The sequence below is a fragment of the Oryza sativa genome, chromosome 3 (assembly GCF_034140825.1).
Source record: "Oryza sativa Japonica Group chromosome 3, ASM3414082v1".
In the NCBI taxonomy this organism is placed as follows: Eukaryota; Viridiplantae; Streptophyta; class Magnoliopsida; order Poales; family Poaceae; genus Oryza; species Oryza sativa.
In genome coordinates this window covers 31,495,147-31,519,638 of record NC_089037.1, presented here as the reverse complement: position 1 = coordinate 31,519,638, position 24,492 = coordinate 31,495,147, and the positions used below count along the sequence as shown (strand labels likewise).

General features: G+C 42.6%; 1 protein-coding gene, 1 long non-coding RNA gene and 1 pseudogene across 8 annotated transcripts; 1 reads left to right on the top strand and 2 right to left on the bottom strand.

Moving 5' to 3' along the window:
- Positions 1 to 318: 318 nt before the first annotated feature.
- On the bottom strand, positions 319 to 3,482 carry LOC136355546 (uncharacterized; annotated as a pseudogene).
- A 750-nt stretch (positions 3,483 to 4,232) lies between these two features.
- LOC4334083 (uncharacterized) lies at positions 4,233 to 10,234 on the bottom strand. 7 transcript variants are annotated; one of them, XR_010739813.1, is made up of 8 exons: positions 10,015 to 10,234; positions 9,660 to 9,918; positions 9,302 to 9,549; positions 7,733 to 8,026; positions 7,325 to 7,550; positions 6,944 to 7,050; positions 6,715 to 6,764; positions 4,233 to 4,679 (listed from the first exon to the last, which is right to left on the bottom strand). It is a non-coding gene; the product is annotated as an uncharacterized lncRNA (long non-coding RNA). The 7 variants fall into 7 exon arrangements; XR_010739812.1 differs by lacking the exon at positions 4,233 to 4,679 and adding an exon at positions 5,555 to 5,716; XR_010739815.1 differs by lacking the exon at positions 4,233 to 4,679 and adding an exon at positions 5,555 to 5,716 and having other exon boundaries at positions 7,365 to 7,550.
- Positions 10,235 to 20,847: 10,613 nt separating this feature from the next.
- Positions 20,848 to 23,045, top strand: LOC4334082 (protein ECERIFERUM 26-like). The gene is made up of 2 exons (XM_015773705.3): positions 20,848 to 21,456; positions 21,913 to 23,045. The coding sequence occupies exons 1-2, from the start codon at positions 20,947 to 20,949 to the stop codon at positions 22,819 to 22,821; spliced, it is 1,419 nt and encodes a 472-aa protein (XP_015629191.1). The 5' UTR covers positions 20,848 to 20,946; the 3' UTR covers positions 22,822 to 23,045.
- Positions 23,046 to 24,492: the final 1,447 nt, after the last annotated feature.

Below are 24,492 nucleotides of genomic sequence, written 5' to 3'. Positions count from 1 at the left end.
CACCATCAAAAAAAGTTCACGAAAAAAACTATTTTGCAGCGTTAAAAAGAAGTCTGATTCTAGAGGAAAAAAATATCGTCCCAAAAAAAACAGGTTTGGCACCACAAAACATTATATATATCTCTATTTCTTTCAAAAGCGAAACCTGTTTTTTTATTCATTAATATCTTCTTCGGATCGGTTTCTCGACGACGTACTTTTTGGATTTTTCATACATGCGTCAACGTATTTTTCGAGTACTGCGGGTATCCTCGGGGCATCACCAAATCAGTTTAGATCAACTGCGAGTATTTTGTATGTTGGTAGAGATCACGTCTATTGGCAAAGATCAACCGCATTGGTGCCGATCAAATACGACACCAACGACGCATCAAATACTAACACGGAACAGAAAGCAGCAGACTGCCGGCACAAGGATCTCTGTTATTACAGTATTACTGATGGACTGATTGTTAAGCTCCAAATAGCCACAGACAACAGAATTTTTTTTGAAACCCGACAGACAACAGAATGCAACAGGCTGCGAGACACTGGTCTGAAGAGGCAAAGCACTTTTAACTTCAGCTTCCTTGGCATCCGCCGAACGCTCCGCGACAACCTTTGACATCCCAAACATCTGAGATGCGAAACATGAAGCACAAGAAATGCTTCATCATCAAAATGTCCAAAATGCAGAAAGAGCAAAGAAGTGCAGTATCTGAGTGTTTGCACATCTGACCTTTTGGATGGTGTTTGAAGCATGTCTTGTGCTCATCCATGGAGGCATGGATGAACTCCTCGATATGGTCTTTCAGATCTTCGAGGAAAGTAGCGCCATCAGTCCTCTTCCGGCAACAAGTCATGGATGGGTTTTTGGGAACTGAATAGGCAGAATCTTGAGGTTGTGCATTGCTAGATTCCATCTTAAGCCTGAAAAAGAAAAGTCAAAGGGAAGTTGATTAGTATGAGTCTGAAGAAGACATCAACATTGTTAGAATAGGTGCAAACACAAGAACGCATATAGTAGTAAGTATATAGCAGAAATGCAGAGTAGCAGCGGCACAAAATTAACTGACTGCACTTCAGTTATCAAATCATAGATGCTACTACCAAACAGATTTAAAGGTTCACATTTATTTTTCAGGTAGAAACATCAGTAGCTACTACTCAGCCAACCGTGTCCAAACTACGACGGCCTAGAATTACAAACAAGATGACGCAGCAAAGAACTACTCACTGATCGATAAGATCTCACAGCTCCAAAAATTCCACCATCGAATACCTAAGAGGATTTACACTTGTCTCAAGTTGGTTATGATCAGATGCGAGCCCCCTTCACTGAGATTCGACTGCCACCGGAGTCACCTCCCGCCCTTCCCTGGAGCTGCTGCATCCTTGACCATGGGCTCGACCTTCTTTTTGCCAAACACCTGAAACACATCACAGGAAACCTGCAGATTATCCCTCAAGATCCATCAGAGGAAACAGCATGTTATAATTAGCTATCAAATTACACCATAAAGAGAAGATTGAATTAACTTCAATCTGAAAGAACAGAGAACACTAAGTATAGCAAGAACAGAGAACAGGAGTACTGCCATCCGTTGCAACTGGCGAACCAGATTGCAATTAGAGTGTGTTGCTAACTTGAATTGCAAATGCTTGTATACACTACTGCAGTTAACTAATTGTCTATGTCAAATACTCAGGAGATCTCCTCACAAGCTAATCTATAATTTGCCACTAATTCAACGTGACTGCTAGCAACAAACAGATCTAGATGTACGCACAGGTTAATAGCCACCACCAAATGACTCGACAACAACAACAACAACAAAAGCATCACAAATCCACAGGGAAAAAACCGAATGCCTCTGCTCCTCTACTACTCAAATAGAACAGCACTGAACCCCACCACAAACGACGATTCAAATCGCGAACACAGGAACCCATTCACGCAGGCCTTCCCATAAACACAACGAAGGCACTAATCGAACTCACATTGCTGCGTTGTTGGTAAAACATCACACGCTTGTTAAACCTCAAGCACTAGTAGAGTTTCTACAGAAACAGAGACTTGGCGGTACTAATTGCAAGCAGAACAGGGTGCACGTAGCGAAGAAAACTCCACCAAATTTGTAGCAAAAGAGAGATCCTAATCCTTATGTTCGCATGCGTAGACACCGATTCAATCTAAAAGAACATCACGATCTAAGGCGAATTTTTTTTAAAAAAAAAACTAAATGCTTCTCCGTTTCAAATAAATACAACACTAAACTCGCGAATGATTCAAATAGCGAAACACTAACCTATTCGCGCAGACTTTTCCCCCTAAACACCGACAAGGCTTTATGCAAAATAGGAACTCGAAAAAAAGATCAAATGCTTGTCAAAATAACAACCGCTTTGGCACTAGAACCTGCATGCTAATCATCCGTTCTCAGAAAAACAAACGGTTGCAGAAGCGATCGATCACACTACATTCCTTCCGATTCAACACTCCAACCACGCGCTACGAATAGAACAGCACAGAACAAAACCCCCGAGAGGATGAACTAGTACTACACACAGCGGCCAATTACACTGAGAAACTCAAAAGCAAACCGAACCGCCAAGAGGAATCACGGCCAAAACACCAAGAGGATGAACTGTACTTACTACACGCGCGGCCAAAATCCAGACATGAATCCAAGAGGATGAACTATTAGGCCAAAACACAGGGAAACTCAGAAGCGAAACGCGATTCATCACAGGTCGGAAACCCAGCAGCAAAGTTGTGCAGGAGGGAGGAGAGGGGGCGTGCTCGGGTGTAAACTGGGCTTACCGAGCTGCTCTTCTGTGAGACGTAGTCGCCGGCGGCGCGGAACTTGTCCTCGATGCAGATCCAGTGCTTTCTCGGCGGAGTTCTCCTTGAACTGGCTGTACTAGTCCTTGACGCGCGCGCTCCATAAACGTCGCCGCCCGAACATCATCCGCTGTTGCCTTGAGAGGTCCGGTAAATCAACCGTGGTGGTCGTCTTCTGAAAAACCTCGGCGATGAGGACTAATCCCTCTGAATTCCTTCCTATTCAACACGGGGACCGCGAAGAAACGAATCCTCCTCCTGCGCAAAAAAGAACACACACACAGTTAACGACGAATCGGAGAGAAGGAGCGAGAGAGATGAACAGAATGGCTCACCGCTATGTCGAATCCGACATTGTTGGGGGTGGGGGGGGGGGGGGCAGGGAGAAGTTCGAATCTGTGGGTGGATGTGGCCGATCGAGAGAGAGAGAGAGGGAGAGATGGAGAGGAGAAGGTGTGCTCTAATTTATGGACCACGTTGCAGTGCGGTACACGTTACTGTGGCGGCGCCGTGTGAGTGTGAGCAAATGGTGCAACGACGGGTGGTGCTAGTTGTGTACTCAAGCGATGTCGAAATGTACAACTGCGGGTGGCGGTGAACACACCCGTGGACCTGTGCGTGTGTCCGGCACGTTCGTGCAAATTAAGGATGTGTTTGGATGGTTTTGCCTGCGTAGGAGATGGCCGCCCGGTTTTTATAGGTGTTTGGTTGTTGGGCTGGTATAGGATATGGCCACCCCCTAAGGAATATTCGCAGTAGATGCCGAACAGATGCATCCGGCCGAATCGGGCGAACGGGGCGATCCAGGGACGGGCGAGCGCACGTAAAAGGAAAAAGTGGCATGCGCTCACCTCCTTCCCCCTCGTTTTCTCTTCCTCTCCTCTTCTTTTCTTTCTTTCTCACCGGTCTGAGTCTCTGGAGCTCTCAAGTCTGAACCCTAGCTTTTCTCCCTTCCTTTCCCCTTCATCTCCCCTGGTGGCGCAGCCGGAGGCGCCAACGGCCTCAAGCGCCGGCGCGAAGGGCTGCGTGGGAGGAGGCACAGGGTCATGGGAAGAGGCGCAGGGGCGCGGCAGACGCACGGGTGGAGGCGGTGGGTGTCGTTCAGCGGCGGCGGCGGTAGGCGGCGTCCAGCGGTTCAGGAGCGGCAAATGGTATTTGATGTTCTTCTTGATGGTCAACCAAGCAATGCACAGAGACACAACAGCAAAACTCATTGGTTTGTGGATTTAGATTCAGATTCGTCAGTTCAGTTTGTTGAAACACAAGTATAGCTGTGCTGCTTGTGCAGTACCTCAACAACCATCAGAACTTTCCGCAGGATTTTTCATTCAACTTGAAAACCAGTAAAATGATTAAGCTATGAGATGAAACAGGTGCTGATAACGAAACTTCCAAAAATAACTAGAAATGGCACAAAATGTCATTCACAGATAGGAGTGCATTGCAATATCGGATATGTAGTACAAGTGCTTGTCTTTGAATTGTCCGATGAAAATCTGCTCTATAACATTAATAAAACTTATTTGCTTACATTATATTGTAAAATCAGAGAAAAAAAGATATTTAGGCCATCTACAAGGAGAAGGAGGTATTCTCACCATTTCATCCAAAAGGTGATCACAACACCCATCCATCCTACCAAACAAAAAATTGGCTCACCATATCCACCTCTTCTCCTTCCAACCAAACATAAACTTGGCTCATCCTATCCGTCGAACCAAACAAAAATTGGATGGCCATATCCCTGAAAATATGGATGGACATATCCTATCCATCCTTGACCACCATCCAAACACACCCTAAAGGAGCCGATCGAGCAAGCGTTCTGACACAAGGGAGGCGTAGAGCAGCCTAGCTAATGTGATCCGAGTTGGGTGCGATTACATCAAAAGTTACGTGTCACATACAAAAAATAATGGGAGTATTAAAAAACTACCATAAGATTTTTGAGAAAAAACTTTCAGATATAACTATAGAATAATTGAAGTGTAATTACACTTTAATTACTATATTATGAGTGGATGATTTTGTGTGGATGTGACATCCCTACTATGAGTTTGTATTAGTTCCCTTTTGCGATTCTAGGGTTAGGGTCTAGGGAAATTGATTTTCAGATTTTTTTTTTGTTATTTTTCAATTTCGCAGTCGGATGGCTTAAGTGTCCGCATGCAACCGTCTACGAAAATCGATTTTGGCCGCATGCAAAAACCGATTTTGTAGTAGTGTCTCTTATCAAACATTTAGTGTGATATGTAAAAATACTAGAACGGTCTCGCGCGCTAAGCCGCGCGTGCTCGAAGCAGGCGATTTAATATAGCGAAAACAAAAGGAAATCAGTTCAGTATAGATATTAGTCCTGTCTATGGCAAGCAGCAAGCAATGCATGTTTGAATACTGAATCACGTTATGGAACCATGTTTTTATTCGTGAATGTACTTTGGTATAATCAGATGATGCAGGTGTATGGAAGGGGAAGCCGTTTTTCTGTTGTATGCTTGTGACTTGACCTGAGTGCACTAAGCTTTTGCGTTGAGTTTTTGCGTTGAGTTATTTTTTTAATACTTGTTCGAAGTCTGTATGCATTCTAAGGACGTGAAATTGGATTATTTCAATGGATATATGTTCAGATGCTCTCATATGGACATCATCAAGGTAGCCAACAAATCAGCAATCAGCAATGATATATTTAATCTCGCCACACAACTTGACAAGCTCATGTACTCTTAGATAAAACACGGTAAACATATAATACTTTCATATATTTATCATTTGAGATGACCATTAAACAGTACGGTATATACAGGCTCATATATTTGTTTGAGGAATGTCCGCAGCGACCTTTTCAAGATGAGGGACCATGACTAACATTATCTTATATCATATTTGCTGGGCCTGTGGAAAAACAAAACAAGAGCCAAAACCAAACTACAGACCAATAACAAAATGAATTCTATATCTAACCACTGTGAGCATAGTAACCTCATATTAGTACCAAAACCTTATTATGCAAACACAATGATATAAGCAATATATATATATATATATAGTAAATTTGTTTGGTGCTCCATGGTGCCCGGGCACCATTGTTGAAATTGAGTATATACCCAATTCAAATGAGCATGAAACTTTTTCAATTATTTAGGTATTAATATTAACTACTTTACTAACTAGTTGAAAGCAAGTTTGAACTGAATTTGAACTTGTTTTTGTTAGATTTTGATTCTAGGTATATAGCATCCATACATATAATTAGTTAGGTATGTAATCATGGATTGTGAAATAAAGTTAAATTTGAGTTGTTTTGTTGATAGGTATAGGTATGAATCGAATTCTTATAACTAGGTATATACTCACAATTTGAAAATTTTGAAAAATTTGAGTGATTTTGTGCATTTGAAACCATGGTGCCCGGGCACCATGGTGCCCCATATGAGTGTCCTATATATATATATATATATATATATATATATATATATTGAGCTCATCTACAAACGGTGTTGTGCAATACAATGACCTAAGACGCTAAGGACATACAATTGGGTTTTAATATAGCATATCCAGCAAATAAAGGTAAGATGGGTGTGTCATCTTTTTCACTTAATCTTCATGTGTGAACAATGCGTAGCTTTAACAGAGAACCATTAGAAAAGATCCATATGAGTGCCCAAAAATAAGTACTGCCAGTAATAGGTCATGACAGAAGAAAAGGAATCTTGAATAGATGCATAGCATGTAAGTATCTAACATTGTATGAAAATGCTACCTGGCAGATGCGCTAAACTTTTATTATGTAATCTATTATAGGCAATTAGCTATATTGCTTCCGAGAACAGAACGAAGGTAGTGGCACCGTAAAATCACAGGAAATAATAAATTGAATAGCATATCACCTGCTGGAGAGAATGACAAACCCTAAGTACTTGTTGCTTTTTTCCATCACCTGCACAAGCAACACTTGCATTTAATAAGGAGCAAAGAACAGTGACCACCTCATGGTAGCTCATAGCCACCTACTAACGTGAGAGCTTATTTTAAGAAAACGCAATACTATGGTCACCAACAAAAACTATTAAACCCAAATCAAAAGCAGACATAATATGTTTAAATAAAAAGAACCACCTTAGGTTCTTCTTGCTAGGTTGTTGCCAACTATCATTTTAGTGGGTTTCCTTGGTATCTCATACTGAATGGATAAATTAACGGATGCTTTGTGCGGTCTCCTTTCCCTGCATGGACAAACGAAGCAACATGATGGAATCGCTATGGATGCAGATGTGTTATTGAACTAGCAACCATCTTAAACATAAAAGAGGATAGTAAAATAGTAGGTGGAGCTTATGTTAAGAAGGTGTTACTAATGCTATGCATGTCAGCCCCCAAAACAAGCAGGCCAAAAAAAATCAGAAATAGCTTCTATGGGTTGAGATGAGAAGGCAGCCACACAACTCAGGTTCTAGCAGAACACATAAAAAAATAGACGGGATTCTCAAGCATACTCACGAGAGAATGAACAACAGACTGGTTTCTCAAGCATACTCACGAGAGAATGAACAACTCTGAACTAAAGGGGCAAAATGCAATCAGGGCAACAAACTCAATGGAGAAAATCCTAGATCCTTTGCATTCTGAGAGTTTTTTCTGGATGATCTGTGAGGTTTTCCATGTGGTTCTGATGCCCAACGTGATCAGCAAAAGGCCCTTGATCATTCCTGGCGTTTGTTTCCTGCTGGAAGAAGTAGGAGAAGAATTAGTTGGATTCGATTTCAGCAATGTGAGCAGCAGATTGCTTGCTCCCTTTTTTCAAACAAAAATTTTACTAAGAAAAAAAAATCCTATCTTTCTGCCATGGGAGGAGGACTCCAAAGAACATAAATTACCATCAAATAAGCTGGTAGAAGGATTCATTACCTAAAAGCTCGCCATATCCAGATTCAGCAAAACACTGAACAAGAACTCCAGGTCAGCTCAATGATTCCCCAGAATTTGGGTTTTCGCCAACAAATCAAGAACCGCGTCTTAGCTGAATAGGAGCCAATGCGGTTGCCGGCAGCATGACCACATGTCTGAAGCGCACCCCCAACAATCAAAGAAATGAAGTCTTTATTGGAAGCAAGACATAATGGGAGGAGCCATGTAAGCTATGCAACAGGTCCAACGAGCAAGTTGCTTCATGACCATGAAGAAAAACCATGTAAATGGAATCTGCGGGAATAAAAACAGAAGGAACTCTGTAGAGCTGACCCACAACAGAATAGAGTTATCTTTTAGAACATTATTCTTTTATTTAGAGGCAACAACAAAAATTATATTGAACTATCTTTCTGAATTTCGTCACACATCTTACCATACTCCCCCATATTAAGCATCTAGGATGCTCATCTAGCCAATATAACAAGATAATAGAATTTGCCCAAAGCATTGCATGTGGTTGTTCTTAAAGAAAGTAATAGCATTGCATAGTTGTTTCACTGGGGGAACAAAAGCTATCACTGCTGTTGAACAGCCAAGAAGATTGAATGTAAAAAGGAAATTTTACCGCCAACGGTTGAATATCAAATAATCAGGTTCAATTCATACAACAACCCAAAGGTTATGCAAGCAGAGCAGTGACGGGCCAAAGGTTATGCTGAATGACAGCATAAATCATTTCATTAAGCGCCACGTTTTCTTAATACTGTAACAATACTTATTTGTACAGAAACATGTCCGGTGGTCTTTTCACAGCTTCTTACTTTAACAGCTATTGGCTTTGTTTCCCCAAATCTCCAAAAATGTAAAATGTAAAGTAACAACCATACATTTGTAAGGCCTACTGTGGCAAGCAAATATAATCCCATGGCATGTAAGTTTCTGGACATTGTATGTTTAGCAACCTCATAAACCAGTGCCGCCACCCCTCAAAAAAAATTTAGTCTAGCAGTTGCAATTCTCTCTGCTGGAAGTCCAGAACACTGCAATCTCGCTCTATTCAGCAAGAAATAAACTCAGAGAAATTGGTTGTGCTGATCAATAGCATGTTCTATACAAAACAGTTCTCTTGTTTCATGTTGGACTTCATAGTGCTCAGAAGTGAGAACAATAGAACATAAGAGGCAGCTAGCTAGCATCCCATACCTTTGAGGTAGCAATCTAGCTCAACATAAGAGACCATATATAATGCGTGGTCCTATGTAAGAACTATGTGCTGCGCTACTTGATCCCCTAAAACCTACTTTTATTGGTAGCAAATACTCAAATCTGGATACTACACAGAGTAAATTGTGGTTGAAGTACAAAATTTATAGGAAACCCATACAACATCCACATAATTTGGTCGCTAGTCGCAATAATCCTTCACCATGTCATCCATAGTCAACTATTGAAATTTATTTTCTTTCGCATCGCACTGTAATAATCCATACATATATAAACATGTATCGTATAAATCAAGCAAATTTGACTGAACCAAATTTAGCGGATAAATGTTGTGTATGATACCTCATAATTGTCTTGTCCAGCTGCTTTTCGCAACAACTTTCGCAGAGGAAACACTGGAACCTCTTTGTCAGGTTAGTCCCAAATGTTATTCAAACCGCTTACATCCCTGCAATCCTCCAACCAAAATATATCTTTCTTCGCCTAATCAACCACACTTCAATGTCATGTTAACAGTGCGAATGTTGTATTGCCTCCGGCCGCATCACCACCGAGATCCTCGTCTCCACCCAGAGGCCTCATCATTGTTCCTGTACACAATCGTCGGCAGCGAGATCAGTGAGAGACAGAGGACGGCGGGAGGAGGATAAGGGCGAGGGATAGAGGAGTTGAGTAAGGAGTGACAAGGGGGGACGCTGACCTTTGGTGTCGATGACGGTGCCGAGGACGAGGGGACTGTCTGGCGCTGAGACGAAGAAGAGGACGAGGTGCCTCCATATCTAGCGGAGTGGGTGACACGGGAGCTACTGTACATCATCGCCGTCATCGATGAAGCCAGCAGTGGGGGATTTTTTGGGAGGAGGATGGGGAGGCCAGGACAAAGGGGAGGACGTTGCCGCTACCGCTGAGCAAGGAGAGACCAGATCCAGCCATGACGATGGCCTTCCCCTCCTCTCTCCCTGAAAACAAACAAACAAAAATACACTCAAACCACCAGCAACAGCAGTGAAATTAACCTCCGCGAGACCCCTAATCGATCTACCGAACAAGCCAACCGTGGGTTCCGCCTCGGCATCGTCGTCGAACTCGTCGGCGTTGAGGCCGCACCGCTCTAGAAAGCGAGGGCACTCCGTCGCCGACGCCGCCGCGCCCGAAGGAGCCGCGGAGGACGCCACGGGGAGATGGCGAACGGGGAGGCGGAGGGAGGGAGACGGCCTTAGGGTTTGGTGGAGAGGGGCGGGAGAAAGGGGGGAGGAAGCAAGCGGTCAGGGAGTCGGGGGGAGCGAGCGGGCGTGAGGATGAGGAAGGGGAAGAGACGAGTGGGCGACGTGGAGGGCTCGGCGCCAAGCGATCCCACGACGCGGTAAGCACGGGCGTTAGGAAAAAACGGATGGATAGATGTGGCCCATGCACAGGATCGAATGGTCCACGGGAAAGGCATCTAAAACCCAACCATATTCAATCCATATTAGCGAGGTGTCTCAAGCGGATTAGTCAACAGGAGCCAAATCGCTTTGGGAGCGGCAAACGCAGGCGCTTTAAGATATCTAGTATGAGTCATGTGCTTTGCAATGGGTGAACTTAATTTTAATTGTGCCGGAAAAAAACCGTTCATTGCATAATGAACATTAAAAAATAATTGTTTTCATTAACTTAGCACAAACTAATCAAATTGTAATATGCAGTGCATCATAGAAATAACAGTAGTGGCAACCCATGGGTGCACCAAAAACTGCCCACCCCATTGGCTCAATCAAAACCTAAAAAGCACCAATTTCATGACTCCACTACATTACTGCATTATCACTATATAATCACTTGTATATCAGACATCACATAAGTGGGACCCATTTATAATATCAGAATTAAAAAATATACATGGGACCCATTTGTCATTAAAAAGATTGTAGGACCCACTGACAGGTGGGGCCCACATGTCAGTCAATCCCTTCACCCATCTCTCTCCATCTCTCATCTTGTTCTTACTGGGATGTCTCTGAAGTGCACGTCCCACAACACGTCCATCATCTCAACGTCAGTGAGCACGGTGGCGCGGTTGCTGCGGAAACCCCACCCTACACAGCTCACCTCAGCCACTCTCTTCCCATCGATGCTGACCCGCACCTCCCCCTCGCCACCGTTGTCACTGCCGCGGGTGGCGTGCACCGCCGCCTCGTGCTCCACCCCGCCCTCCCGGAACCTACACTGCCGGCTGAGGACAACGGCGCCGCGTGGGGCTCCGTCGCTGTCTCCGAACCGGCGAGAGAGGTCCAAGTAGAATGCAGGCAATGAGGGGTAGAAAGGTTATATGGTGTGCGTGGATGGGTCAATAGCGACTAAGGTGGACAGAAAACGATCGGGAATTGATGGAAGTGTTCAAAATGTGAACGAGTGAACTTTGAGTACTATTAAAGTAAACCGATATCTTTAAGTGCTATAAAAAAACGTAAACTTTCGATGCTATATAACCAATTTTGCATAAATTTTTAGTTAGGTTAAGATAAGATAAGATAATTAGATTGAGGGAGTTAAATGCATATGGACTAGGTACGTTATGCATGAGCCTGGACTACGGGCTTCGGCCCATGGTTCTATCGATAGATTGATCAGATAACTCGTTAGAGATAGCATCGGTTTCCAATATCTCCTAGATTCGTGCCGCGATATTATTATTTTTTTTTCTGAACCTTCCGCGCCCTTCTGGCCGCGCGCCACGCTTCAATTCGCCTTTCAAGTCTCACCCGAGAACCTCTCCACCCTCCGCCATCGTGCCGCTGCTGCGTGATCAGCGTATATATACTGTGCGCCGTCGGAATTAACTTGGTTTCGTCCTTCGTCGAAATCAACTTGGTTTGGTTAGTTTGCGGTGCTTTAAGCCTAACCGGTGCGTACGTATACTGAAGCCATTAAATTTTCGTTTATTTTTCACTGCACGTAGATATATACGCGTTGCTAAAGGGCACAAATTAAGATTAACTTGGTTGCGTTGGATTGATTTTGGGAAAAGCTGATGCTTACATAAGCCAAATAAAAATCTGGTATAGCCATTCAACTTTCATATATATGTCGTATGGCGATTTTAAAATTTTACTCAATTAGTTTTCTCTTAATTAGTAGTATACCTACGTTCTTTTAATATATATGATGCCGTTTACTTTTTAAAATATGTTTAAAAATTTATCTTATTTAAAAATTATGGAATTATCATTTATTTCGTTATGATTTAATTTATTATTAAAAGTTATTCAAGCATGTTATATATTTTTAACATTTGTATATAAAAGTTTTAAACAAGACAAATAATCAAACCTACGTCAAAAGTCAAATGTATCGTATATTTAAAAACACACGGAATATCGAACATCTATGTATATGCATGCAGGCGGTACATCCACACTAGTAATTCAACATGCCTCGAGATAGAGGAGCGTCATCAAAAACCCTCGCCGAGCTCGGATACGTGGTCGGCATGGTCATCACGTGCTACGTAGAGCGCGAGTTCATTAGGGCAAGACGTGGAGGCCTTCTCGCATAATACCTGACAACATTCTATTTGATGCCCATGGGATTCTACTTCTTTGAGTTGAACAGCATGTTCTTAGTTTGCGACTTAATAGGAGCTCCAGGCTGGATCAGGACCCGGGGCCGTTTACGAGTGCTCCTTTTATTCTGAAGTGCACCTACAGTTTGTTAATCTTATTAATAAATAGATAGTGCATTTTGTATTTTAATTTATTATATTGTGTTTAAATCTTCCCAACTTCCTTGTCTTTTCTTTCCGTTTTGTATTTGCATGGGTTCATGAACCCACAAGCTCATAGAATATAAATCAATTGATGCTCTGAATTTTTTTCAATATATGGTGTATGTGTGTTACACAATGAGGAAGAGATTGTAGGGAGTCGTCACGGCCAGTTGCTCGATCGGGTGATTAAGCCGATGATGTGGGGGCTAAACGGTTAAGAGGAAGAAGCCAAAGGTGGTGCCGACATTGAAGACGTACAGAGGTCAACAATATGGTGGGCGACGCACACCCAATCTCTTAGGGCTTGTTTAGGTTCTAACTTTTTTCTTCAAACTTTTAACTTTTCTGTCACATCGAATTTTTTTTTGCACACACAAATTTCAAACTTTTCCGTCACATCGTTTTAATTTCTTTAAACTTCTAATTTTAACGTGGAACTAAAAACACCCTTAGAAGAAAAACAAACAGTAGAGCAGCAATACTGTCGCAAGCAAATAGTAGTGCAATACGTCTCCTAGCATGCCTCAATGTTCTATAGACCAATGTCCAGAACACCACGAACTCTCAAGTCTCAACTCTATTTATCAATGGTCCATATTCATAGCACCACAAATTTTGGCATCTTCCTTACTTCCTGGAAATGTAGCTTATCTTTTCTTTTAAGGTCTTTAAGGTTAAAGGGGCAACTTTATTGATTACGGAAATAAGGATTATATTCTTGGTCTAACAAGTCTATGATTTTTGCGGGAGCATACAATCTTCACACCGCACAGGACGTAGAGCTCATAGCCATTTCAGCTAAAACTATGAGCAACTATGAGCTCATAGTCTATGATTTTGGAGGCACCGGCCGCATCATCCCTGCGCTTCAAGAATAGTCGCAGCCAAGATGATCTCGATGAACCGTGCTTATCTCTTTAGGTAAATTTTGATACTCCCTCCGTTTCAAAATGTTTGACACCGTTGACTTTTTAGTACGTGTTTGACCATTCGTCTTATTAAAAAAAATTAAGTAATTATTTATTCTTTTCATATCATTTGATTTATTGTTAAATATACTTTCATGTACATATATAGTTTTACATATTTCACAAATTTTTTTGAATAAGATGAACGGTCAAACATATGCTAAAAAGCCAACGATGTTAAACATTTTGAAACGGATGGAGTACATGTCATTACACATTTATAATATTAGAACATCATCGTTTCTATTTGTGAAACCGGCTATGTTCCACTGAAATTTCCTAAAATTTGAGCCATGCCATTCTCTTCACTTTTTTCTATCATCTTCCCAAACTCCATCCATCCTCATCGGGGGAACCAGCATCCTGTGGTGGCAGAGCGTGTCCGCGGCGGCGGCGGCACCAACATCCGGCAATGTTGTCGAGCACAGTTCGCACCATGTCCTTGATCACCACCTCCTTGCTGATCCGGTCGACGGCGAGGTGCTCGCACGCGGGGCAAAGAGTTGCTCGCATATTGATATTGAGGGGATTTAGCCAGAAAAATTAATAATCCTGGTGAAGATTGAGCAGGATTTTGTGGTTTAATTAATTACTTGCATATTGCAATCCTGCCGAATCTCCGGGACATGCGATGTGTGTCGGCACACAGCTGCACGGCGAGGTTTTCGTTGGAGAGGCCGAGTGAGTAGAGGAACTCGACAAATGCTTGCGCGTGACGTCGACGGTGGCAGGGAGTTTGAGGCCTGGTACGTCGATGCCGAACGAGGCGAGGAATGTGGCAACGTTGGCACGGAGCAGCGGTGTGGCCACGCTCCATGTCAAGGAGGCTGGGGACGCAGGAAGTAGGGGCTATTCAGATTATGATACTTTCAACCATATTATTTTTTTTTAAAGTTGCTAAAAAAATATATACGTTTAGTTTGTTATCACATTTGGTAAATACATAAAAAATTCTGCTAAAATTTTGACAATATTATCAACTTGATAAAATTTTATCATTACCAAAATTTGGTAAAGTTTATTTTAGCTACAATTTAAATAGGTCCGTAGAGGAAAGAAGAGGCCGCAGAATGGGATGTGACCGCGCTCCATGTTCATCGAGCAGATGGAGACCGCCCGCATGCAGCTCCGCCGCCGGCGACGGCTGCTAGGGGACGGGCAGAATCCGGCGCATCCAGCACGCACCATGCGGACGACGTCTACGACCGCTGCCTGGCCCTCCTCGACTTCTCAGATAGCCGCCGGCGCACTACTGCGTTATACTGCTGCCTTTGCAGGATTTTCGGGAGCACCAGCGAAAACAAAATCCGATCGATTCCAGGGAAAAACTGACAAAAAAAAACCGCGTAAAAAAACGTTTCACGGAAAGTAAAAAAAAAGTGTCTGATTCCCGAAAAAACTGTCGTCCAAAGAAAATAGTTCGTGAAAAAAATATTCTGATTCCATTGAAAAAACACCATAAAAAACCCGGTTCGGCATCACACAAACGCTTTATATATCTTTATCTCTATCAAAAGCGAAATATGTTGTTGGTTCGTCAATTTATTCTTCGGATCGGTTTCTCGGCGATGTACCTTTTGGATTTTTCATGCACGCATCGACGTACTTTCCGAATCCCGCGGGTGTCCTCCACGCATCACTAAATCAGTTTGGGCCAGGTTTTTCCGCACGTATATATCCAGTTCACGATCCCAATTAGATTTATCTGTGTAGATGCATTTCGAGATATTTTTTTTGTCTGTTGGTAGAGATCACATCCATCGCCAACAAGATCAACCACGTTGGTACGGATCAAATACGGCGCCCACGGCCCACGAAATTTTCCTTGAGCCGAGTATGTGCCAAATAAAAGGAGCAAGCAAAACCTCATTGGGACCTAAACACCTCTCGTCGCCTAGCTCCTTGTTGCCACCAAGCGGCCAAAGCCAATCACCATGAGCCCATGATGTGCTCTCGACGATCATCCATGTGAAACTCTCAAGGCGAGAGAAAGTTTTCATACATGTATCCATGAGATTTAGATTGGTTCGACCAACTACATGGTCAAACCCGACTAGCTCTTTGCATCGTCAAAATAGTGTTAAGTCTAAGGAAAGATCCAACATATGAGAGAGGTCCATAAATAAATTAAGAAAAATCAATAGCTCTAACTCTCGTTTTGGATCAATTATCGATATTGATTTGACTATGGATAAAAATTAAGAAAAATCAATAGCTCTGTCATTGCTTTTGGGGTGTAAATTATTCTATTGTGCAGTGCACTTATAGTCTAACATAATAAAACTATTTAATTGATACTTTGACAGGTTATGGACAGGTAACATATTTATTTTTATGTTTTTACATGTTAATTGAATATAAATTTTTAGTTGAAAATTAAGATGTTTCTGACTTCTTTTCAGGTTTAATTGTAGGCTATTAACTATCGATAAAATTGAGATTGGCAGCTTTAAAGCCAAGGATATATTTTTCATAGATTGATCGTAGAGAAAATTGCATTGGTGGTATACAAACTTATTAGGATGATGCGATTTAGTACATAAACTTGTAAAATACCTGTTTCAGTACACGAACTTGTCTAGTTCGTGAGAACGAGGACCAAAATATCATTGCTTGGTTTTTTTCACCTTTTTTCTACTATCACTGTATCGTATTCTATTTTTTATTAGAGAGGTGTATATCTAATAGTAACCTTCTCAAATATACATAATATTCTAATCAGCCCCTGAATCAATAAGATTAGCCATGAAGTGTCCTTTTCGCCTTCCTCCGCACGCATCAGTTAAGTTCATGCACCAAAATGAGCATTTTACAAGTTCGTGCACTAGATTGCACTCACCTGACAAGTTCGTGTACCGGCGATGCAATTTACTCTTGATCGTATGTATTCTTTTTATGTTTCCCTTTGCGGTTTATGTTTATCTTATATTTTGGTAAGCTCTTTTACTTCCTAATCAATGACTTGGTGTTAATAGCTATCTATAAATAGTCAAATACTAATTAGTTAGAGCGATTGCCTTCATCTATATAGTAAAATATAGTAAAGTAATGCACCACGCTCACGCTCAATATGCATGGTTCCAGCTCCGCCACTAATGCCCATGACGCCATCTTAATAAATTCTTAACTTCACCTCAAGCTTTTACTTGCACCGTGCGTACTGCGTCCGTGCCACTGTTTGAAATTCTTCTTGAGGTTAAGAAGGACCTGTTTTAGACTTCCTATAAGGAGAGCAGAAGTTCTGGAACAAAACAAAAGAAAAGGTAATTTCGAATTGGTACCAAAAATTACATTACCAATTTTTTTTAGTAAGTTAAACAGTAAGAGTTCCTTTGAAACACCTCACTGAAAAAAAAGTACGGATAGAAAAAGGAAACACACGATTTTTATCTATTCCATAATAATTTCAAAGATAAGGATAGGGTTTCCTATAAATTTTCCCCTATAATAAATTGAAAGTATCTCAAATTCTTTTTTTTTTTACAAATCAATGGGTGTTAAATGTGGTAGGCTTGGATGAAGGTTAAACAGGCGTAATTGGTAGTGCCTACGTTTAATTTGGTCATATTCTAGAAGTTCAGTACCAATTCAAACAATAACCAGATAACATTACCAAACAATTGATGAGGTAGAGAACCAAACTTAATCGATCTCAACTAGGAGAGTTACTTCTCTATCTCTACTTCTCTACTATTATAAAAATTGAATATGTTTTTGCCGGTATTTTGGTACGTCATCCGTGTATGAATCGGTTTTTAAGTTCGTTTGCTTTTGGAGATACATATATGTATTTGATTTGGTTTTTAAGATCGTTCACTTTTGGTAATACAGAAGGAATCATATAAGAATTCTGTTTAAAAAAACTCGTATAGTAACTTGAGACGATTAGACGTCTAACTGCAGCTCATGATTTTCTATATATATATATATATATATATATATATATATATATATATATATATATATATATATATATATATATATATATATATATATATATATATATATATATATATATATATATATATATATATATATATATATATATATATATATATATATATATATATATATATATATATATATAGTAAATTTGTTTGGTGCTCCATGGTGCCCGGGCACCATGATTGAAATTTACTATATACCCAATTCAAATGAGTATGAAACTTTTTCAATTACTTAGGTATTAACATTAACTACTTTACTAACTAGTTTAAAGCAAGTTTGAACTGAATTTGAACTTGTTTTTGTTAGATTTTGATTCTAGGTATATAGCATCCATACATATAATTAGTTAGGTATGTAATCATGGATTGTGAAATAAAGTTAAATTTGAGTTGTTTTGTTGATAAGTATAGGTATGAATCAAATTATTATAACTAGGTATATACTCACAATTTGAAAATTTTGAAAAATTTGAGTAATTTTGTGCATTAGATACCATGGTGCCCGGGCACCATGGTGCCCCATATGAGTGTCCTCTATATATATATATATATATATATATATATATATATATATATATATACACTAGAAAAAATATCCGTGTGTTAAAAGCTATCTTAATCTTATTATTGTTATATATTTTTGGTTTTGCTAATTAACTGTTGACAGTTTTCAGCGCTGGCGGTGCGTGCAGAGATGGAAAAAATTTGCAAGCCCTGTTCGTGCTAGCGGTGCAGGAGGATAGGAAAAATTTAGCAAGCGCGCCATGGGGATCGAACCCAAAACCTGCAACATACACACTTGCTCCATTAACCAGTTACTCCTTTGCACTTTTGTGGGAGTTACATCCGAGTTACATATTAATTATATTATAGTTACATAATAGTTACAATGTAATTACACTATAGTTACATACTAGTTACATTTGAAAGTTTTTCATCTAAAAAACTGTCGAGTGTTGTATAGCTACTCCCATATATTTTAGTTAACGAGAAATCTATTGTGGGAACTTGTTTGGATATATATTTTTTAAAAAAAATCATGAGCTGCAATTAGGAATCCAATCGTCTCAAGTTAGCAGGCGAGTTTTTTTAAAGAGATTTCTTATACGATTTCTTCTATATTTCTAAAAGCGAACGAACTTAAAAACCGACTCAAACATGGATCTGTATTTCCAAAAACGAATAAACTTAAAAATCAACTCATGCACAGATTTTTAATTTTTATAATAGTAGAGATAAATGAACTCCAACAGTAAATTTCATCTTAACTGAACCATATAACAATAATAAGATTAAAATAGACTTCACCCGTTGCAATGCACGGGCATTTTTTCTAGTACTTAAAAAAATAATAGGTGCTTTCGTCGTCCGTCAAAAAAACCGGCCAAAAAAAGGGCGAAAAAAAGAAAATAAACAAATTGTCCGATCCAAAAAGAGGGCGAAAAAACCGGCTTAAAACAAATCGTGCGAAGAAACCAGGCGAAAAAAGGAAAAGAAAAATTAAATCCGTCCGATCAAAAAAGGGGCGAAAAAAAGGAAAAGAAAAACGAATCCAACTCCGTCAACGCAGTAAAAAAGGGCGAAAAAAAATAAAAAAGAATCTGTCTGATTCCAAAGAAAAAGAAATTATATATGACGCGGTTAAAAAAATATCAAATCCTATTATATTATCTCTATCTCTACTACTTAAAAAAAATCTCTATCTCTAACTCTAACTCTACTTATATGATATGAGCTGTTTCCGTCCTCTGTGAAAAAAAATCGGGCGAAAAAAAAACGGACGAAAAAAAGCTAATCCTATTCCGTCTAAAGAAAAGGGCGAAAAAAAACCAATAATCATGAAAAAAAACGGGCGAAAAAATTCGGGTGAAAAAAAACCGTGCAAAAAACAACAACGATTCCGTGTAAAATAGGAATCGGTAAAAAAAACCGGGTGAAAAAACCAGACAAAAAAACGAATCTGATTCCGTGGACGCGGTAAAAAGAGGGGAAAAAAAACGAATTATGTCTGATTAAAAAAAGAATTATATGTGATGCCGTAAAAAAAATTTGAATCCTATTATATGTGACACGGTACTATATATCTCTATCTTCTCTATCTCTATCTCTACTACTTTAAAAATTAAAACGTTTCCGTCGTCCGTAATAACGAAAAAAGAGCAAAAAAAAAACATTAAGAAAAAAAAAAGTCCGATTCAATTTACTTCCGTCGTCCGTGAAAATCTTATCTTATCTTAAAGGTCCAGGCCGCTCGGCGCTCATCGCCATTTGCGAGCCCGCCTAGCCAGACCACCGACGCTGTAGCACGGCTTTGCACCGCCCTCGAGTGCGCCCGCTAGCTGGCGAAGCAGGAGCCGCTTGGCGGTCGTCACCGCACGCGCGCACCAGCTCACCAAACTGCCATCACCACCTTCGGCGTCGTTCTGCTCGCTTGTCGCTGGAGAGAAATAGGATCGGGAGAGAGGGATGTGGGAGCTTGGGTTTTGCCCCTCTCTCCCGGTCGTCACTTCATCCAGCACGGGGACGATCGGAGCCATCCATTAGATCGGACGGCTCAGATTTGCCCAGCGTCGGGCCACCGCCGCCGTTGATTACGCTGCGCCCAACGGGCCGCGAAAGTGCATCGGACCGTCCCCACATATGTGTGCTGCGTCAGCTGCTTGGCCTGCGAGCCGTCGAATTGACTCAACTAACCAAAGATGGGCCAGCCCAAGTTTGGCCCGGTTGGGAAGACCTGGGCCAATAGCAAATTTGATCAAACAATGTGGCTCAGATTTTTTAAATTAAAGTCCGTCAGATAAACTCATAAGTAGATTCGAAAAATAAATCTAAAACTAAATCCTAAATCCTATGCTAATTTATCAAATTAGACTCGGTCCTACCTATTTGTTAATATATCAAATTAGACTTGATTTTTACCGTTTTGAGGTTTTCAAGGTTTCCCACTATCGAACGGTGTTTTTCCCGTTGCAATGTACGGGCACTATTGCTAGTAAAAAAAAAAAGCTGAAGCCCATGACGCCATCTTAATCCTCTGCTCGTACTGTCCACCAACTAACAGGCACTTGACCTCCGCCAGTCCAATCATACACAGCCACGTGTCCTGGCACTTCAAAAGTTAGTTAATGTGTTCAACCACCAGCAGCTAAACCCCGCCAACCTTTGCTTCCCGCCATTAATTTCTCCTCCCTATTTATGCTCCCCCATCCTCCGCCCAATTCTTCCCCCAAAACGCACACCCCAATCCGATCCAGAATTCCTCCGTCGCGAATCCTCCCTTGTACCCTGTTCGATCTCGTGCGCGGCGCGGAGCGGCGGACGACGACGATGCCAACGGCGGCGGCGATGGCCGGAGGGATGGCGACGGGGCCAGGCAGCCGCGTGACGCGGTACGCCAAGTCGACGGCGGCGTCGGTGACGCCGGTCCGCCCCGGCAAGACGCACGCGCTGTCGGCGCTGGACAACGCCATGGAGCGCCACGCGGTGTACCTGGTGCTCTACTACCGCGCCGCGCCGGGGCTCGACAGGGAGCCGCTCAAGGAGTCGCTGTCCGACGTGCTGTCGCAGTACCCGGCCATGACCGGCCGCCTCACGCGCCCCGCCGCCGCCGCCGCCGGCGGCGGTGGAGAGGGCGGGGAGGGCGGCGGCGCCACGGCGGCTGTGCACCACGGGTGGATCGTCAAGTGCAACGACGCCGGCGTGCGCACGGTGGACGCCACGGCGGCGGCCACGCTCGACGAGTGGCTCGCGACGGCGTCCGGCGAGGAGGAGATGGACCTCGCCTACTTCGAGCCCATGGGCCCCGACCCCTACATCTGGTCTCCCTTCTACGTACAGGTGACCACTACTCTTTACTCAAATCAAATCTAACGACAGTAATTACCTCACTTCGTGTGTTTGGTCAGAGTAGGTGAGCTAATTAGCAAAAATTAAAGATGCTAATGGACCAGTAGATCATCTTATCTATTTGTTCGTCAGTTGTTTCAATTAACATTGCTACCAGCAATCATGTCGCGAACCTACGATTTCCGGAATTTAATGCGTCTCTCTAGTCTGGTTAGTTGGTTGCTTGGAGGCTAGAATCGTACGTACTGTTACATCTCGCCGGCCAGCATGGCCATTTTCTGTCAATTGAATGCGTCACATGGAGTTGCCGTTCATGAATAATCCGATCAATTTTCAAGTTGATATTTGCTCAAATCAGCAGCGTTTAGTACAAATTTACAGTGAGTTTTTACTAGTTTTTTACGGCTATGGAGTGATCGATTCTGAACTTGTGTGAGCCCCGTGCAGCTGACGGAGTTCGCGGACAAATCGTACGCGCTGGGGCTGAGCTGCACCCACCTGCACAACGACCCCACCGCCGCCGTGCTCTTCCTCAACGCCTGGGCCGCCGCCCACCGCCGGGATAGCCCCTACCCTCCGTTCCTCCACTCGCCGGCGCTCGCCGCCAAGTCCGCCGCGCCGCCGCCGGAGCACCCGCTGCTCGCCGCCAAGTCCAGGGGCTCCCCGGACACCGGCGGCGAGATGTCATCCGCCACGTTCCGCTTCAGCGCAGCCGCGATGCGCGCGCTGCTGTCCGCCGTCGAGCCGGGCACCACCCCGTTCGCCGCGCTGGCCGCGCTCTTCTGGCTCCGCGTCGCGGCCGCCGCCGCCGACGCCGCCGCCGGCGGCGGCGCGGCCGAGGAGAGGGAGCTGACGCTCGCGCTGGACTTCCGGAAGCGGATGCAGGCGCCGCTGCCGACGGGGTACTACGGCACCGCGGTGCACTTCGCGACGGCGCGCGCCGACCTGTCGTCGGGGCTGGCGAGCGTGGCGGCCGCGGTGGAGCGGCGCGCGGCCGCCGTGCCGGAGGAGGAGCTGTGGCCCGCCATCGAGTGGCTGCACACGCGCCAGGCCGCCGGCGGCGAGCCGTTCCAGATGTACGGGCCGGAGCTGACGTGCATGGCGCTCGACCACGTGCCCCTCTACGGCGCGGAGTTCGCGGCCGGGGCGGCGCCGGCGCGCGCCGCGTGCCGCGTCGGCGGGGCGAGCGGCGAGGGTCTCGTGATCGTCCTGCCTTCGGCCGAGGGCGAGTCCGCGAGGGACGTGGCGGTGACGCTGCCGGCGGCGGTGACGGCCAGGATCTGCCGCGACGGCGAGGTGCTCCGGTACGGCGCCGACGTGGTGTTCGGCCCAAAGGTGGACACGCAGGCCTCGTAGGATGTCGGGCTGTCGGCCCACAGAAAAACTCATCTGGGTTTCTTTGTGCTTTACTTAATTTGTTGTGATGTGGCCTTCAAAAGTTCAAATGATTGATGTACCCTGCTTTGATGTGTTTTTTTTTTTGGTCTTCTGTTGTAATGCATTTCCTAGTTACAAGTTACAACCAGTCATAAGTTTTATTTATTTATTGGTAATAAAAAATGTTGAACTGAATTCATTTATGAGAGTATCACTCTATGCTATTTCGGATTATTTGCTCCACACCTTTAAAAATTGTTGTATATTTTCATCTATTGTATTGCTTGAATCACTTATTCTGAGCATTTGTTAAATTTACTTTTAAAGATATTTAATTTTTCCTTAGTAAATACTCCCTACATCCCAAAATATAAGGCATAACCGCTTTTCTCTTATGTCTCATAATATGAGGCAGACGTGCATGCATGCATACATTAACTAGTATCTCTTGGTCCAATAGAATTGATTTGTTTTAAATCCTATACCATCAAGCCTCCCAGTTACATTGCTTGCATGCATCAAGATGATTTAACCAAGGTGATTAAATGTTTTCTTGGTCTTTGTGTTATGAGTGGTTGAGCCTTATATTTTGATATGGAGGGAGTAATCTATATCAATAATTCGGTGCATAATTTCATTCCAAGGGGCCAGAGTGCCGGGCCCTCCCTCATAAAGGAATTGTCTTGTTATGTAGTTAGAAATAGCAATGTCCAAGACCGAAGATGCAGATATGCAACGTGTGAATATGGAATCTTCTGCCTTTGTAGCTTTAGCCAAAATAGGCGAATGAGTTGCTACAGACAGAAGTGTAAACTGTAAAGTTGTCGAACTGAATTTCCTTTTTTTAATAAAAATTGTTCATTTGAATCCATTTCTGATTGTATCACTATGTTGAGATGCACTTGATAGTGCAATGACAAAGGGTGTGTGATTTCAACACCAAGATCCCGTGTTCAATTCCCAACACACTCATAGTTTCCTCTTAAAAAATGTTTGGAGGGACGTCTCCTACTCCAAATCTCCTTTTTTTCCCCTATTGTATCACTCTGTTTTAATATTTGAAGCAGAGAAATGCCTCTATTATATTCCTCTCTCATAAAGAATTGCTTTATTGTGTAGTTAGAAAAAGCAATGCCCAAAAACAGCTCTTTTTTTATCGCTCTGTTTTAATATTTGAAGCAGAGAAATACCTCTATTATATTCCTCTATCATAAAGGAATTGCTTGATTGTGTAGTTAGAAAAGCAATGCCCAAAAACAGCAGCAGCAGATATGCAGCTTTTGAATATCGATTCTTTTGAATGATTTGCTACTGAAGCGTAGAGTGCGATACTTCTAGTGGTAAAAATCTTCAGGGCTTTCAGAGGCCAAAAGCGTGCTAGGCACCAAGGAGATATTCCACGGCAGGTTCAGTGCTCTTTCTTCCGCCGGCTACTCGAAATAAACGTGATTTGTTTGGCCACTAATGACAATATGACATGTGCCACAATTGGACTTGTTGTCTCTGGTTGCTATCAATGTCCTTCAAAGTTCAAACATGATGAAACTAATGTATCTTAGCTGTGCAATCATGTTTCCTTCGTTTTGCATCTTTTGCATCAATATATATATCATGCGCCTTACGACCAACATGGTAACTTATAAGCATAAC